At 38.5% G+C, this 16,199-nt stretch overlaps 1 protein-coding gene across 11 annotated transcripts in view; it reads left to right on the top strand.

Annotated features, from left to right (window-relative positions):
• OPTN (optineurin) overlaps positions 1-16,199 on the top strand; it is a 42,245-nt gene that overhangs the window by 16,546 nt on the left and 9,500 nt on the right. For 9 of the 11 annotated variants that reach the window (XM_049705605.1, XM_049705599.1, XM_049705602.1 and 6 more), the window contains 6 exons: positions 571-705; positions 9,071-9,173; positions 10,698-10,813; positions 12,182-12,331; positions 12,707-12,800; positions 14,152-14,310. In XM_049705605.1, coding sequence (XP_049561562.1) covers positions 571-705; positions 9,071-9,173; positions 10,698-10,813; positions 12,182-12,331; positions 12,707-12,800; positions 14,152-14,310 — 757 coding nt within the window. The remainder of the gene's footprint in view (positions 1-570; positions 706-9,070; positions 9,174-10,697; positions 10,814-12,181; positions 12,332-12,706; positions 12,801-14,151; positions 14,311-16,199) is intronic. The other 2 variants (XM_049705606.1, XM_049705607.1) reach the window with 2 other exon arrangements.

Below are 16,199 nucleotides of genomic sequence, written 5' to 3'. Positions count from 1 at the left end.
CCTCTTGATTTAATCTGAGTTGGAAATCAAGAAAAATATTTGACATGCCAACAGTGCCTACATTTCTCTTCTCTAATTGTTTGAAACCAGAAACAAAAATGATTTTCTTCTCCTGACTAGAGAACGTGGTGGTTTCAGTCGAGTTGGAGAAAGGCCGGTGGTCTGCATGTCACCATGGGCAGCACACATGCTTGTGCCCTTTGTATGACTGTGGTCTTCCTGGAGATTAGTCCTCTAGGAAAGCCGGACACCAAAAACCAGGGCTACCTCTGCCCCACTGTTTCGGTGGGTCCTGTGGTCTGGTGCCATGGACATGGTGACCATTCGGAGGAAGCGAGCACGTGCAGCGTAAATTGAGCCTACCCATCAGTCCCCACTCCTTCCCTGGAAAGCATGGAGGAGTGAGGCACTGGTGGTCACTGGGCCAGCTGTGCTTGGTCTGTAAATGAGAATTAACTAGAGAATATTCTGGAAAGCAGTTCCTTTAAACCGGTTCCAGTAATATTCGTAGACTCTGACATTTTTGTTTTCTCATGAAAACCTTTTAACCTTTATGCTGTCCTGATGTAGGAGCAAATCTGCAGAAGGTGCCAGGAATTATTTGGAATTTGAGGAATTAACTGTGAGCCAGCTCCTGCTTTGTCTAAGGGAAGGAAACCAGAAGGTGGAGAGACTCGAACTTGCCCTCAAGGAAGCCAAAGAAAGGTATGAAATAGGCAATGCAAAATATGCATACATTGTTTTTTTTTTTTTTTTAAGAAGATGTTGGGGGTAGGAGTTTATTAATTAATTTATTTATTTTTGCCATGTTGTGTCTTCGTTTCTGTGCGAGGACTTTCTCTAGTTGTGGCGAGCAGGGGCCACTCTTCATCGCGGTGCTCAGGCCTCTCACTATCGCGGCCTCTCTTGTTGCAGAGCACAGGCTCCAGACACGCAGCCTCAGTAGTTGTGGCTCACGGGCCTAGTTGCTCCGTGGCATGTGGGATCCTCCCAAACCAGGGCTCGAACCCATGTCCCCTGCATTAGCAGGCAGATTCTCAACCACTGCGCCACCAGGGAAGCCCCATACGTTGCTTTTTTAACAGTTTTATTGAGATATAATTAAGATACCATACAATTCATCCATTTGAAGTGTACGTTTCAATTTGGTTTTTTTAGAATATTCACAGAGTTACGTAGCCTTTATCACATTATAATTTTAGAACATTTTTCCTTCCAAATAAGCAACCCAATACCGGTTAGCACTCACTCCCCATTCCTCCTAGTAATTCTACTTTCTGTCTCCATAGACTTACCTTTTCTGGACACTTCATACAAATGGAATCATACAACATGTAGTCTTTTGTGATTGGCTTATTTTATTTAGCATAATGTTTTCAAAGTTTATCCATGATGTAGCATGTGTCAGTTCTTTTCTCCTTTTTGTTGCCAAATAATATTCCGTGACGTAACTAGACAACGTTTTGTTTATCTCTTCATCATTTGATGAACATTGGGGTTGTTCCCACTTTTTTCCCATTATGAATAATATTTGCTCTCAACATTCATGCACAATATTTTGTGTGGACATATCTTTTTAATTCTCTGGGTATATACCTAGGAGTTGAATTGCTGGGTCACATGGTTACCGTTGAATATTTTGAGGAACTACCGAACTGTTTTCCACAGTGGCTGCACCATTTTACATTCTCACCAGCAATGTATGAGGGTTCCACTTATTCCACATCCACATGAACACCACTGTTGTGTATCTTCTTGGTTATGACCATCCTCGTGGATGTGAAGTGGTATCTCATTGTGATTTTGATTCTGTTTCCCCAATGGCTAATAATGTTGGGCATCTTTTCATGTTGGCCATTTGTATATCTTCTTCTTTGCCCATTTAAAAAAATTGGATTGTCTTTTAATTATTGAATGGTAAGAGTTCATTAATATTCTGGATACAAGTCCTTTATGAGGTATATGGTTTGCACATATTTTCTCCCAGTCTGTGACTTATCTTTTCACTTCCTTGTTGCCATCATTTGCCAAAAAAATAAAATTTTTTTATTTTGATCTAGTCCTGTTTATCTGTTTGGTTTTTTGTCCCTTCTGCTTTTGGTGTTGTATCTAAGAAACCATTGCCTAACCCAAGGTTACAAAGATTCACCCCCTGTGTTTTTTCCTAAGAGTTTTATACTTTTAGCTCTTACATTTAAGTCTGTGATCCATATTGAGTACATTTTTGTGCATGGTGTGAGGTAAGGGTCCAACTACATTCTTGCATATGTAGATATATTGCTGTCCCACACCATTTGTTGAAAAGATAATTCTTTTCCTCACTGAATTGTCTTGACACCCCTGGTGTAGATCAGTTGACCATAAATGTAAAGATTAATTCCTAAAGACTCAGTTTTATTCAGTTGATCTATATGTCTATCCTTATGTCAGTACTACACAGTCTTGATTACTTTAGTTCTGTAGTAAATTTTGAAATTGGGAAATGCAAGTCCTCCAATTTTGTTCTTCTTTTAAAAGATTGTTTTGACTATTCTGGGTCCCTTGTTTTTTTTTAATGTAATTCTTAGGATAAGTTTGTTAATTTGGGGGGAAAAGCCAGCTGGGATTTTGTTAGGGATTGCATTGAATCTGGAGATCGATTTGGGAAGCATTGCCATCTTAACAATATTAAGCCTTCTGATCCATAAACATGGGTGTCTTTCCATTTACTTAGGTCATCCTTAATTTCTTTCAATGATGTGTTGTAGTTTTCAGCAAACAGGTCTTGTACTTCTTTTTCAAAATTTATTCCTTTGTATTCTAGTCTTTTTGGTGCTATTATACATGAAATTGTTTTCTTAATTTCATTTTTGGATTATTCATTGCTAGTGTAGAGAAATACAACTGATTTTTTTTTTTTTTTTTTTGCGGTACGCGGGCCTCTCACTGTTGTGGCCTCTCCCGTTGCGGAGCACAGGCTCCGGACGCGCAGGCTCAGCAGCCATGGCTCACAGGCCTAGCCACGCTGCGGCATGTGGGATCTTCCCGGACCGGGGCACGAACCCGTGTCCCTTGCATCGGCAGGCGGACTCTCAACCACTGCACCACCAGGGAAGCCCCTACGACTGATTTTTGTATATTGATCTTGTAGCCTGCAACCTTGTTGAATTCATTTATTAGTGCTAATCATTTTTTTAGTGGATTCCTTAGGATTTTCTGTAAACAAGATCATGTCATTTGCAAAGAAATAGTGCTACTTCTTCCTTACCAACCAGGATTCCTTTTATTTCTTTTTTTTGCATAATTGCCCTGGCTAGACTTCCCGTACAGTGTTAAATAAAAGAGGAGAAAGTAGACATCCTTGTCTTGTTCTTGATCTTAGAAGAGAACGCTTTCAGTTTTTCACCATTAAGCTGGTATTACCTTTGTTTTTCATAGATGCTTTTATCAAGTTGAGAAGCTCCCTTCTATTTCTAGTTGCAATTTTTATCATGAAAGGGTTTTGGATTTTGTTAAATGCTTTTTCTGAGTCTATGAAGATGATTGTATGGGTTTTTTTTTAATATTTACCTTTATTTATTTGGCTGTGCCAGGTCTTCACTGCAGCATGGGGGATCTTTTTAGTTGCGGCATGCGGGCTCTTAGTTGTGGCATGCAGACTCTTAGCTGTGGCATGCATATGGGCTCTAGTTCCCTGACCATGGATCGAACCCGAGCCCCCTGCATTGGATCACAGAGTCTTAACCACTGGCCCACCAGGGAAGTCCCTGTATGGGTTTTTTTTAACCTCTATTAATATAATGTATTACATCGATTGATTTTCCAATGTCAAACTAACTTTTCACCCCTGGATAAATCCCACTTGGTCATGACGTATGATCTTTTTTATATGTTGCTAGTTTGGATTGCTAGTCTTTTGTTAAGGATCTTTGCATCTGTATACCTAAGGGGTACTGGTCTGTAGTTTTCTTTTCTTATGTTGTCTTTGTCTGGCTTTGGTATAAGGGAAATACTGGCCTCATAGAATGTGATATACACACGCACTTTAGGATAAAATTTATTTACCTCATAGAGTTGTGAAGTCAATGAATTTCTACGTGTGACTGAACTTTTTATGAAGGCAAAGTGCGAAATCACATAAGACGGGGGAGATAATGCAACAGTTTTAGGGTTCCATTGATTGCAACATTTAATAATAAATATACTGTAAATAGGATATACTATAATATACATAAATATATTATGTCTGAGACATAATTAATTCTCTCAGACATTATAAATGGCTCATTAATCTTAAAATTATAGCACTATAAGAAGCACTTTCTAACTGAAGCAGTTGAAATTTTTACTATAAGATCTGTTTTTAAAATATGAAGCGTAAGTTATTTATTCAGGATGAGGGTAACCTAGAATATTCAGTGTTTGTCCAATGACTTATTTGATCGTCAGCTCTTTTCAGAGGTGAAAAAGGTATGATAGCTATGAATCGTAGGTTTTTACCCCATATCCTACCGCTGTCCCTTAGAAAAGTTCAGAGGTTAACTTCCAGGAAACTAGTACCATGTATTCTAATGGAGTAAAATATTCATCCTGCCTTTTTGACAAGTCCCAAAATCTAGAAATAATGCACAGAAAAATAATTAAGTAAAAGCATTCTTTTTACACCTTAATTATTCCAGCCAATTTTTAAAGGGAAGATGTTTTGCTTTGAAAAAGACCCTTAATAGTCATAAGTAATCAGTGTGTTTCTGTTTCATTGGCACGTTTACCCTCCTGAGTTCTGCACACCATTCTAAGAAGTCAAGTTTAGCCAGTAATTCATCCTTCCTCAGATAACATGATTAGCTTTAATAATAAAAGTATAAACTTAGGAATTTTCTGATTATACATCCGGATCTTTCATATAATCTAGTATATATTTCCTGCTTTCAAAATAATGATAGCTCTCTGTCTGGAGGTATAGCTTTTCAGATTGCAGCTAGGAAGTCAGGCCTGCCTTTGAGATGGGTGTTTCCCTCTCTCACCCTGAGCTCCCTGTAGAGGATCCCTTTCTCAATAGCATTAAATTTCCATTTTGTGCGTCAGCCTTCTCGCAGTATTTAACACCTGGCAAGTCAGTGATTGGTTGCCAAGAGTAATGTTCCCCATGTGGGTATTAGGATGACCTCCTGGCTAAGGTCGGACTGAAACCAAGAAATAAAATCACTGATTCCTGGACAACCTGGCTTGATTTACTATGTGGGATATGATGGAAAGACGTTCCAAGACCTAACATGTCTTCTTCTCAAATACATAAGTCAGTCTTCAACCATTTTCATGAGAAATAGGGGTAACAGACAGTTTAAAATTTACTCTGAAAAGTTTTAGGGATTTGTGGGGACAGCGGACAACAGACTTGCCTTTCTTCTATTGTTTGCCAGGATTCATATTTCGTGCAATTTGTGTCTTCTAAACAAACTTAAACTGATAGCCAGGAAGGAGAGGGAAAGTATACATGAAGTGTGACCCGGGATAATCAAGAGGTAGTAGGGAAAAGTCAGCCGAGATGAAAATTTGCCCTACAAAATTAAGTTGAAATTCAAATGTAGGTCAGAAGCCTGCGTCATATGTGAGTGGCGTGATAACGGCCCATCCTTCAACCCTGCACCAACCAGCTCTTGGCCCATTGATTTGCTTAGCTAGAAACAGTGCCTGTCCACCAGTTAGGTTGGGCAGTTTGCAACAGATACTAATGCTGTTTGTTTATTTGTTATTATCACTAAGTTTTTAATTTTTTTTTAATGTTTTAATTGTTTTTTTTCGGTACGCGGGCCTCTCACTGTTGTGGCCTCTCCTGCTGTGGAGCAGAGGCTACGGACGCGCAGGCTTAGCAGCCATGGCTCACGGGCCCAGCCGTTCCACGGCATGTGGGATCCTCCCAGACTGGGGCACGAACCCGTGTCCCCTGCATCGGCAGGCGGACTCTCAGCCATTGCACCACCAGGGAAGCCCCTATCACTAAGTTTTTTAAAAATCAGGTTTGAATTCACATAGTTTAAAGAATTGGTTCCACAAGCTTTTTATGGAAAAACAGTAATTCTTTGACCAACCCCCCTCCACCCCCCACCTCCTTTTCCTGCTTCTCAGACAACCACTTGCAACATATTTAGCTGGTTCTTTTGATACATACTCCCATATATCAAGATTAAATTGCTACTTAAATTTTGTTTCCTATTTTAGACATAATCTATTGACCTCCCGCTATGAAGGATGAGGATTTAACTGCCTTTCACCCTCACCATTGTCACTCCACACACTTCTGGACCCTTCTTCCCACCCCACTCCAAAACTGATTATATTGACATTCAGTTAGGTCACTACTCAGTGTTTATTATTATTATGTGTACATACCCACGCACACATACAGTTCTCTGTTGAGCTGTGCTCTATGCTTTGACCACTTTTCCTTTTTTATACTTAAAAAAAATCTCTATGCAGAATTACCTTTATAAAAATTTGCTTAGTTTCACCATACTTTTCTCCAGTGAGGAAATCTCAATTACATTCAAACATGTTAGTAGTCTAATAGTTTTCTCTTGAAGACTTTTCTCCTGGAGTCAGCCTGGTTGTTATCTAGGTCCTGCTGATTTGCAGTCATCTTGGAATCTCCCTTTGTCATTGTCCTGTGGAATTCCTTCATCTCTACTATGTTGGATCACCTGTTTCCTGAATCCAATGCCTTTCTCATTCCCTAAATATCTTTAAATATCTCCACTAACTTACTAAGAAAGAATATATGGGAAGGATATTTTCTGAGAACTGCATATCTGAAAATGTCTGTTTCTACCTTTTTATACTTAATGGATAATTTGGCTAGATATAGAAATCTGTATTGGATATAATTTTCCCTCCAAATTTTGAAAGCATTACTTCATCGTATTCTAGCTTTTGGTGTTAATGTTGAAAAACTCATTGCCATTCTGATTCTTAATCTTTTGGTTTAAAACTTCTTTTGTTTTTCCTCTCCCCCAAAGATTCTTTGCTCTGTCCCAAGTTTTCTGACATTTCACATGTGCTTTGGTGTGACCTTGTTTTCATCCATTTGTTCTGGAGATTCTTGGCCTCTTTCATTCTGCAAACTCATGTCCTTCAGTTCTCAAAAAATGATCTTGAAATAATTCAGGGATAATCTCTTATCCTCAGTTTTCTCTGTTCTCTCATTCTAGCACTACTGTTATTTTTAATTGGACCTCCTGGACCAGTCCTCTGACTTTCTCAACTGGGTGTTCCTCTTTTCCATTTTTCTCTCTCTCCTTATCTCTCTCTTTCTCTCCATCCCCCCTTCACTCTTGCTCTTTCTCTTTTTCTGCTTTCTGATATATTTGATCAACTTTCATCTTCTTTGTGGGGCGGGGGACAGTTCCTTTGAATGTTCCTCTTCCATTTTATTATGGTGGTAATACGTTTCCTTCTGTCCCTAAGGATATTGATGATAGGTTTTTTTGTGTTTTATTTGAAGTTTTTCCCCTTGGCATATTCTAATTTCAGTAAGTTGTTTTATTTTCTGGTTTACTTTGTCTGTTTCATTTTAAGGTTTTCCTGAAATGTCTGGTAATCTTTACTGTTTGATCGGATTTAAGACTGGGGGGTTAGATGCTGATCAGAGTGCTGTGTGGGGCTTCCCTGGTGGTGCAGTGGTTGAGAATCCGCCTGCCAATGCAGGGGACACGGGTTTGAGCCCTGGTCCAGGAAGATCCCACATGCCGCAGAGCAACTAAGCCCATGGGCCACAACTACTGAGTCTGTGCTCTAGAACCTGTGAGCCACGACTGCTGAAGCCCACACACCTAGAGCCGATGCTCTGCAACAAGAGAAGCCACCGCCATGAGAAGCCCGCACACCCAACAAAGAGTAGCCCCCGCTCGCCGCAACTAGAGAAAAACCCGCACGCAGCAACGAAGACCCAACACAGCCTAAAATAAATAAATTTATTTAAAAACAAACAAAGTGCTGTGTGCATGTGTAGGGAGATCTGGCCGGGAGGTTTTCTTGGGGAAGTCTTACGTCAGAAACTTTAAATCTTTTCCTTTTCCTGATCAAATTCTCCAGAGGAGACTTTTCCAGTCTCCTGTCTGAAGGGTACTTTTCTAGTTGCCAGCATTCTGGAGATGAGTAGGAACAGAAGGCTGAGGGTCTTAGTATTCTGTAAGTTCCCCTCTTTTCAGTAGGGAACCCAACCCCTCAACTCTGATTAATGACTCTGAGTCAAGAGACCCTTTATTTTATGACCTTCTAGTCATTCTTAAACAGGTCCCAACTTTATCCCCACGTCCAGAGGTACCTGGTGTCACTGATTCCTGAGCCTTTGGGGGTCCCACAGTATGAAGTGGGTTCCATCTTGGCTCTCCCTACTGTTGGCTCAGATCCAGTCCTCTTGGGCTATCTAGTCAGTTCCCACTCATACCTAATGCTTCCTAAATCTTCTTGCTATTATTTCCTCTCCCTTTCTCTTTGTTCTTGTAGGTATGTGGTTTTAAAAAGTCATTTTAGTGGCATTCAAAGTGGGAGAAAAATTACATGCGTATATTTAAATCTACCGTCTTTAACCACAAGTCTCTTTATTTCATTTGTATCGGGATGGCTTTCATATGATTATGATTCAGTGTAAGAATGTTGCTATATTTGTTTGTTTTCAGGACCTCATAAACTTATATGGGTCCCAAAAAACAAGTCTTTCCCTCTCTGCCGAATCCTTATAAAGGGACACCCACTCTCATGTAGCACGTGTGCATGCACATGTGTACAAACATAAAAACACAAATTTAAAAAATATTTCTGTGCATGACAATGATGTGAAAAGAGGCAGTATTTTTCAGTGTTCAAGATAAATTATACATATCTTATACCTCCATGTGCATTCATCCCTTAAATCAATTCTAGCCAATATCAGATTGAAAGCAAAACCAGAGCTAATATAGAGAATGCGAAGAGATTTTGAAAACATTGATCTTTTATCCAGATTTTGAACGGTGTTCTTTTCAGTGCTTCCACAATTGTTTTTCCTCTGGAAGCCAAAGAGAAAGTAACTTTTCTATATTCTTTAATTTTTCAGAATTTCTGATCTTGAAAAGAAAGCGAAGGATCATTGTGAGATTGAGACCCAGACAGAGGGGCACACAGAACAAGAGAAAGAAGAGGAGAAAGGCACGGAAACTGTGGGTACTAAGAGTCTAAGACTGTTACCACACCCCCGGTGGACAGAGAGTAGTGCAGGCGCTGGAGCCGCATCTTGTGATGTGTTATTGGCTTTAGCAGTAGAGAAATAATTTCCATGTTGAGTATTTTCTATTTCTCTCATATTTCCTTGTCCTGATCTGAATTTCATTCATTGTAAATTGTACTGAGATGTATTCCTGTCCTAGTGATTCTAGGAAATCACGTCTCTCTCTCTTCTTGGCTGATTTTCTCTCCAGAATTCCTAAGTGGACAGGCCCACTAATTGAGAAAGGAATTTTGTCCAATTTATAATAAGATCATTTGAGGATGTGACCCAGAAACGTAAGGGAGCATTGAAAGATCTTGGTTCTATCCCACTACTGGTTTGAACAAAAGAGTATGAACAAAAAAGGCTCATTTTTATATACATGCTCATATACCTTTCTGTTCTGTGGCAACTCAGAGACGTGCCTCGTAGCCTGCAAACAGTCCGAAGCTTGGGGAAAGGTGATGAAGGCAGGAAGTTGTAAGACCCATAGTAGCCCATGAGAAAGGCATTTACATAAAATACTTTAGCTAATTTATTTATTCAGCAAATATATATCAAATGCCTACTGTATGCCATGCTCTGGGCTGAGTCTCCTACTTTCAAGAGAATGGAGAATATTTTAAAAACTGAGATGAAGAGAACACCTGTGAGTAGTAGTACCCTATTGACTACAACTAATCGATAACTAATAATAGAGAAGTACTGAGACTTCCATGGCACCATAAAACTCACTGACAAAAATTCTAGAGCTGCCAGGGAAAAGGCAGTACAGTGAAAATAGTTGAGTAAACTAGAAAAATAAATCAGCCAGGGAATATGGGCATGAGTTGCTAGCTGGATAAATTAGATTGTGCTTTGACATCACTGTGATCTAGGATCCCTTGAACTATGATCAGGATTCTTTTTTTTGTTTTAATTTATTTATTTTTGGCTGCTTTGGGTCTTTGTTACTGCGTGCGGGCTTTCTCCAGTTGCGTCGAGCAGGGGCTACTCTTCATTGCAGTGCTCGGGCTTCTCATTGTGGTGGCTTCTCTTTGTTGTGGAGCATGGGCTCTAGGCACGTGGGCTTCAGTAGTTGTGGCTCACGGCTCTAGAGCACAGGCTCAGTAGTTGTGGTGCACGGGCTTAATTGCTCCATGGCATGTGGGATCTTCCTGGACCAGGGCTCTAACCTGTGTCCCCTGAGTTGGCAGGCAGATTCTTAACCACTGCACCACCAGGGAAGTCCAGGATTCATTTTAATTAAGATAAAGACATTATCACAAGTGCATCCAAACTGATCAGTTAATGATCTATAATGAAACAGAGTTGTACCCAAAGCTTTTTTTTCCATACAAGATATTTGGGGCGTTAATTGCCAAAAGTTTAATCAATTCAGCAGTCTTATTTAGACACCAGTGGTTCACACTGTTTTCTCACAAAGAGGTTCATTTAGCCTCTGACAAATGCGTGTTTGTGATTGCCTGGATGACAGGTTGGAAGTGAAGTGGAAACGTTGAACCTTCAGGTGACAACCCTGTTTAAGGAGCTTCAGGAGGCTCACACGAAACTCAGTGAGGCTGACCTGATGAAGAAGAGACTTCAGGAAAAGTAAGGATGAGAGACGAATTTTATCCTCCTTCGAAAAGTGTACAGTTTTACAAAATATGTTAATATACAAAAATATAGTTTTATTACTGTTTTACTGAGTAAAAGAAAAACAGACCTAATTAAAATATGAATTCAGAAAACCCTAATGTTCAGGTTAATATAGAAACATATTAAGAAGTCCTTGTAGTAATATGGGGGAATGGGCCCAAGGGACTCTGATTCTGCTGTTTGGGGACATTTGTTAGGCGTATATGAAGACCTGGAAAAAGCAGTGAGCCAGACTTGCTGTGACTTACGTGAGCTGACAACATTGATGTGAACAAACATAAAAGCTACAAAGGGCAAGAAGAACTTGAGTGAGATTTACTTAGGAAAAAAAAATTGATTTTCAAGCAGTCATGAAGTCTAATTTATAAACTGGGAGAATTTTGCATTTGCTTGTTTCTCTTGATGTAAGAAGTTATCCCAAATTTAGGAAAGCTAAGATGATGTTGTTCTTTTGGATTAGTTAGCAAACATATTTCCAGCCCAATATACAAGTGTATGTTTCCACGGAGTTCCACTGACCAAGGTTGTACAGTATCAATGGTTATCTAGTACAGCATAGCAGCTGATGCGAAGGACTTTGGAGAAACAGACCTCAGGGTGAAATATGGATCTACGCCTTATTTGTGGTATTACCCTGGACAAGTTATTTATTTAACCTCTCTGAGTCTCAGTTTTATCGTTTGTAAACTGTGTGTCATAATTCTGACTTTGTATTAAGTAAGCTAATGTTTAACATGCTTTGCGTTAATGCCTTGCACGTAGCTATCAATGGTTTGTATTTGCTGTTATATTGAAATTTTCTCTCTGATCTTTAAGAGGACTGAAAGCATTTCCTTCTCGCCTATTGAATCTTTGTCAGAAGTCATATTTTTTATGCTTAACAGAGCCCATAGTTTTAAAAATACTAAAGATATCCATGGATCACTATATGAGAAGCACCTCTAGCCAATTACTAGTCTGGTCTGTATCTAAATCACAGAAATATATTTGCATGACTAGTTGAAACAATTACTCCAGGTAGACAGTAGCTTGTGTGATCTTAGATCTGTACTTGTTTATGCTAGGCATAAGGGTTCAGAAATATGTAAATTCCTTTTACAAAAATCTGTATTTTTTTATATTCAGGCATAACGGTTCAGAAATATTACTTACTTCTAGTAAAGAAGCAGGGAGGATAAAATATTTAATTTTGTACTGTTAAATTTTTGAAAAATGTAATCCTAAAATTCTTTGCATTTGCTACATAATCTGGGGATTCGTTTAAAAGCCACTGAGAAATGAAGTATTGTTTTGTCCTCATGAAATTTTGCTCTTTCTTAGATGTCAGGCCCTTGAAAGGAAAAATTCTCCAACCCCATCAGAGCTGAGTGAAAAGCAAGAGCTTGTTTATAATAACAGAAAGTTAGAGCTCCAAGTAGAAAGCATGCGATCAGAAATCAAAATGGAGCAAGCAAAAACAGAAGATGAAAAGTGAGTATGCTGTGACTGAATGGCTACTTGCTAAAAGAAGATAGAATAGCTCTTTTATGCAGATTGGAATCAGGATTTAAGAATAAATTAAAAATTTTTTCTCTTTTATTTATTTGAAGGCGTACTAGTAGACTTTTCTGAGGAGATAAATGTTAAGTTTTATAATAACAATTATGAAAATTATTTGTAATCTATCTTGATTGGGGAGGGGGGAATTGTTTTCTTTGCAAGTAAGAACATGCTAGTAGGTGGTGGGATGATAAGGGTGGGAGGGAAGATTTTGTCACCTGAGTGTTCAGAAGAGGGTCGGGAGGTAAGACTAAGCTTCTATGATATTCTTCCCAAGATTCCATTTTAAAATTTCTTTCTAAATAGGTCCAAATTAGCCACTCTACAGTTGACACACAACAGGCTTCTTCAAGAATACAATAATGCACTGAAAACAACTGAGGAACTAAAAAGAAGAGAGGTACTCATAGAAAAAAAATTACTTTCATAGCCATTTAACATTTTATGTAAATATCTAAAGTGGTTGTGTTAATCCTTAACTAGGTCTGGTTTCAAGGGTTGTTTTTCCATTTATAATTGATTTCTTGTGTCTAAGTGTTTATAACATTTTATAACTCCTGATATTCCACACATGTATAATGTGCCTTGTGTACAGAGGTGATGTGCATGTCCTATGGTCGGAGTACAGTTTTAGCATTTTTTTAATAAATTTATTTACTTATTTATTATTTATTTTTGGCTGCATTGGGTCTTTGTTGCTGTGCGCGGGCTTTCTCTAGTTGCAGTGAGTGGGGGCTACTCTTCGTTGCTGTGCGTGAGCTTCTCATTGCGGTGGCTTCTCTTGTTGCAGAGCGTGGGCTCTAAGCACGCAGGCTTCAGTAATTGTGGCACACAGGCTCAGTAGTTGTGGCTCACGGGCTCTAGAGCACGAGCTCTAGAGTACAGGCTCAGTAGTTGTGGCGCATGGGCTTACTTGCTCCGTGGCTAAGCTTTTAGCATTTCTAACAGTGGATGGGTTTGTAGGAGAGCTGAGCCTGGGCTCCTACATGAGTAATGACTGTATAGTAAGACTGCTGCCTGGAGCTATCACAGGGCTAGCTTGCCTGCTGTCAGTGAACTTGAGGCCCTGGACTTATCCGGCTGCATCTTAAATTATTGTAATAGTAATAGTAATAATGCCCCCAGAATGGTGTGATAATTTAAACACCATGGATAGAGATGTCAGGTGATAGATGTATTAATTAACCCGATGGTGGGAATCCTTTCACGATGTATATGTATATCAAATCATCACGTTGTACACTTTAAATATTTTACAATTTTATTTGGCAGTTTTACCTCAATAAAACTGGAATAAATAAAGACCACAGGAGCCTTGAATTAGAAGGGGTCTTTGAGTTTATATTCTTAGAAATATATTTTCTGTTTTTCATTTACTTTTACTAGAATATTGTTCCTCCCTAGGACCTAGTAAATTTTTAATTCAAACATTCCACTGATTTCATAAAGTTAAGAGTAATGTGAGTGAAAGAATAGGAGTATCAGCAGCTTACACCCGCCCTGAGATAGGGTTTACTATTATCTCTCTTATTTTAGTGTTTTCTTTTTATAAATCATTATTTTAAATTAGGAAATTATTATCTTCAAGGTGTAAATTAAGTGCATGAAAGTTGCCGAATAAGTTATCACTGCTGACTACCAGAATAGTTTAAAGCCAGTCATTTTTTAAAAAATAAACCTTCATCTAATATTTTACTAAAATAGGTTGAATTATTTCAAAACCATGTCTAGAATAAGTTTGTCTTTTTCAGTCGGAAAAAGTGGATAAGGTGGTGCTGCAGGAACTGAGTGGAAAGCTGGAACTGGCAGAGAAAGCCCTGGCTTCCAAGCAGCTCCAAATGGATGAGATGAAGCAGACCATCGCCAAGCAGGAGAAGGACCTGGAAACCATGGCTGTTCTCAGGGCTCAGGTAGGCTTCGTTCCCAAATGTGAGCCGAGGCAGGCCAACCCCGATTGTATTCTCTAACAGGAAAGTGATAGTGCTTAAAATATCTGTTTTGATTTTATACTATTTCCACCAGTATATTTTTAAAAACCTTTTTACCGAACTATATCACAGGTGGAAAGTGCACCACACTTTTAAGGGTATTACTCACTGAACTTACCCATTCTACAGTTTATAGACAGCTGGATTACTTCCAGTTTGGGGCTTTGTGTTTCATGTTGCTCTGTCATTCTTACGCGTGTCTCTTTGTTCACCTGTGCATTCGTTTCTGTTGGGTACACACCTAGGAGTGGAATTGCTTGTTCATAGAGTATGCATGTTACCCAGCTTTAATAGATAATGCCAAAGAGGTTTCCAAAGTGGACCAGTTTTCACTCCCACCAACAGAGAGTTCCTGTTGCTCTATATCCTTACCCATACTTGTATTAGAATTTTTAACAATTCTAGTGGGTTTATGATGGTGTCTCATTAAATCTGCATTTCCCTGATGGTATGAGAGTGAGTACTTTTTCAGATGTTTACGGCCTTCTAAGCATCCCCTTTTGTGAAGAGCCTGATCAGGTCTTTGCCCAGTTTTCTTCTGGTTTTCTGGCTTTTTCTTCAATTTATAGGAGTTCTTTATATATTCCACATACAAGCCCTTGCCAGTTATACTTTTTGCAGATTTCTTCACTCTATGATTTGCCTTTCCACTCTCATGAAGGTGTCTGTTGAACGAAAATTCTTAATTTTAATGCAATCCAGTTTATGAGTCTTTTTATTTATGATTATAGTACTTTTTGTGTCCTGTTTAAAAACTTTCACTATCTCAGGGCCATGAACATATTCTCCTACGTTGTCTTCTAAAAGTTTTATGGTTTTGCCTTTTACATTAAGATCTAGAAACCATCTGGAATTAGCTTTTCTATATGGAGTGAGGTAAGGGTAAAGATTCATATTTTTTTCTGCATGAATATCCTGTTCATTTGGCACCATTTATTTAAAAGGTCATCTTAAGGACTCTGATGCCCTCTTTGTCACATATTGTGTCCAGGTACCCACGGGTCTATTTCTGGATTCTATACTGTTCCATTGGGCTATTTGTACATCCTTGCTCTGGTACCATACTGTCTTATTATAAAGAATCAAATGCTTTGATATCTGGTAGAAAGTCTTCCTACCTCATTGAGATTCTTCAAGAGGACCTTAGGTTTTCCTTTTCTTATATATTTCAGAATTCGCTTGATATTTTCTACACAGAAAAAAAAACCCTGGGATTTTGATTAGAATTTTATTAAATATATATAAATCAATTTGGAGATGATTGGCAACTTTACATCATTGACTCTTCCAGTCCACAAACATGACATATCTTCTTTAATTATTTTCAGTCATATTTTTAATCTTCTTAGTAAAGATTTTGCTCATCTTTTATTAGATTATTCCTAGATATTTTCTATTTTTTTGATATTTTCTATTTTTATGATAGTTTTATAAATAGCATTTTTTAAAACTTCATTTTCTAACGGTTGCTGCTACATAGAAATACAATTGATTCCTAATATTGACTTTCCATGCAGTAAACTTAACTCAACTCACATTTTAATTCTAATAATATTTCTAAATATTCCTTTGGACTTGGTACACTAAGATCAGTTAAATAATGACAGGTTTTTTTTTTTTTCCTTTCCAGTTCAGTATATTTTTTTTCTTTCTTTTTCTTGCCTTATTGCACTGGCTGGGACCCCAGTGCAATGCTGTGTAACAGTGGAGAGAGCAGGCAGCCTTGCCTTGCTCTCAGTCTCAGTGGCAGTGTTTCCAACATTTCACTGTTGAGTGTGTGGTGTTTGGTATAGGCTTTTCATGGGTATCAC

The sequence above is a fragment of the Orcinus orca genome, chromosome 2, assembly GCF_937001465.1.
Source record: "Orcinus orca chromosome 2, mOrcOrc1.1, whole genome shotgun sequence".
Classification (NCBI taxonomy): Eukaryota; Metazoa; Chordata; class Mammalia; order Artiodactyla; family Delphinidae; genus Orcinus; species Orcinus orca.
The sequence above is the reverse complement of the archived record's forward strand: the minus strand, read 5'-3'. Positions and strand labels throughout refer to the sequence as shown.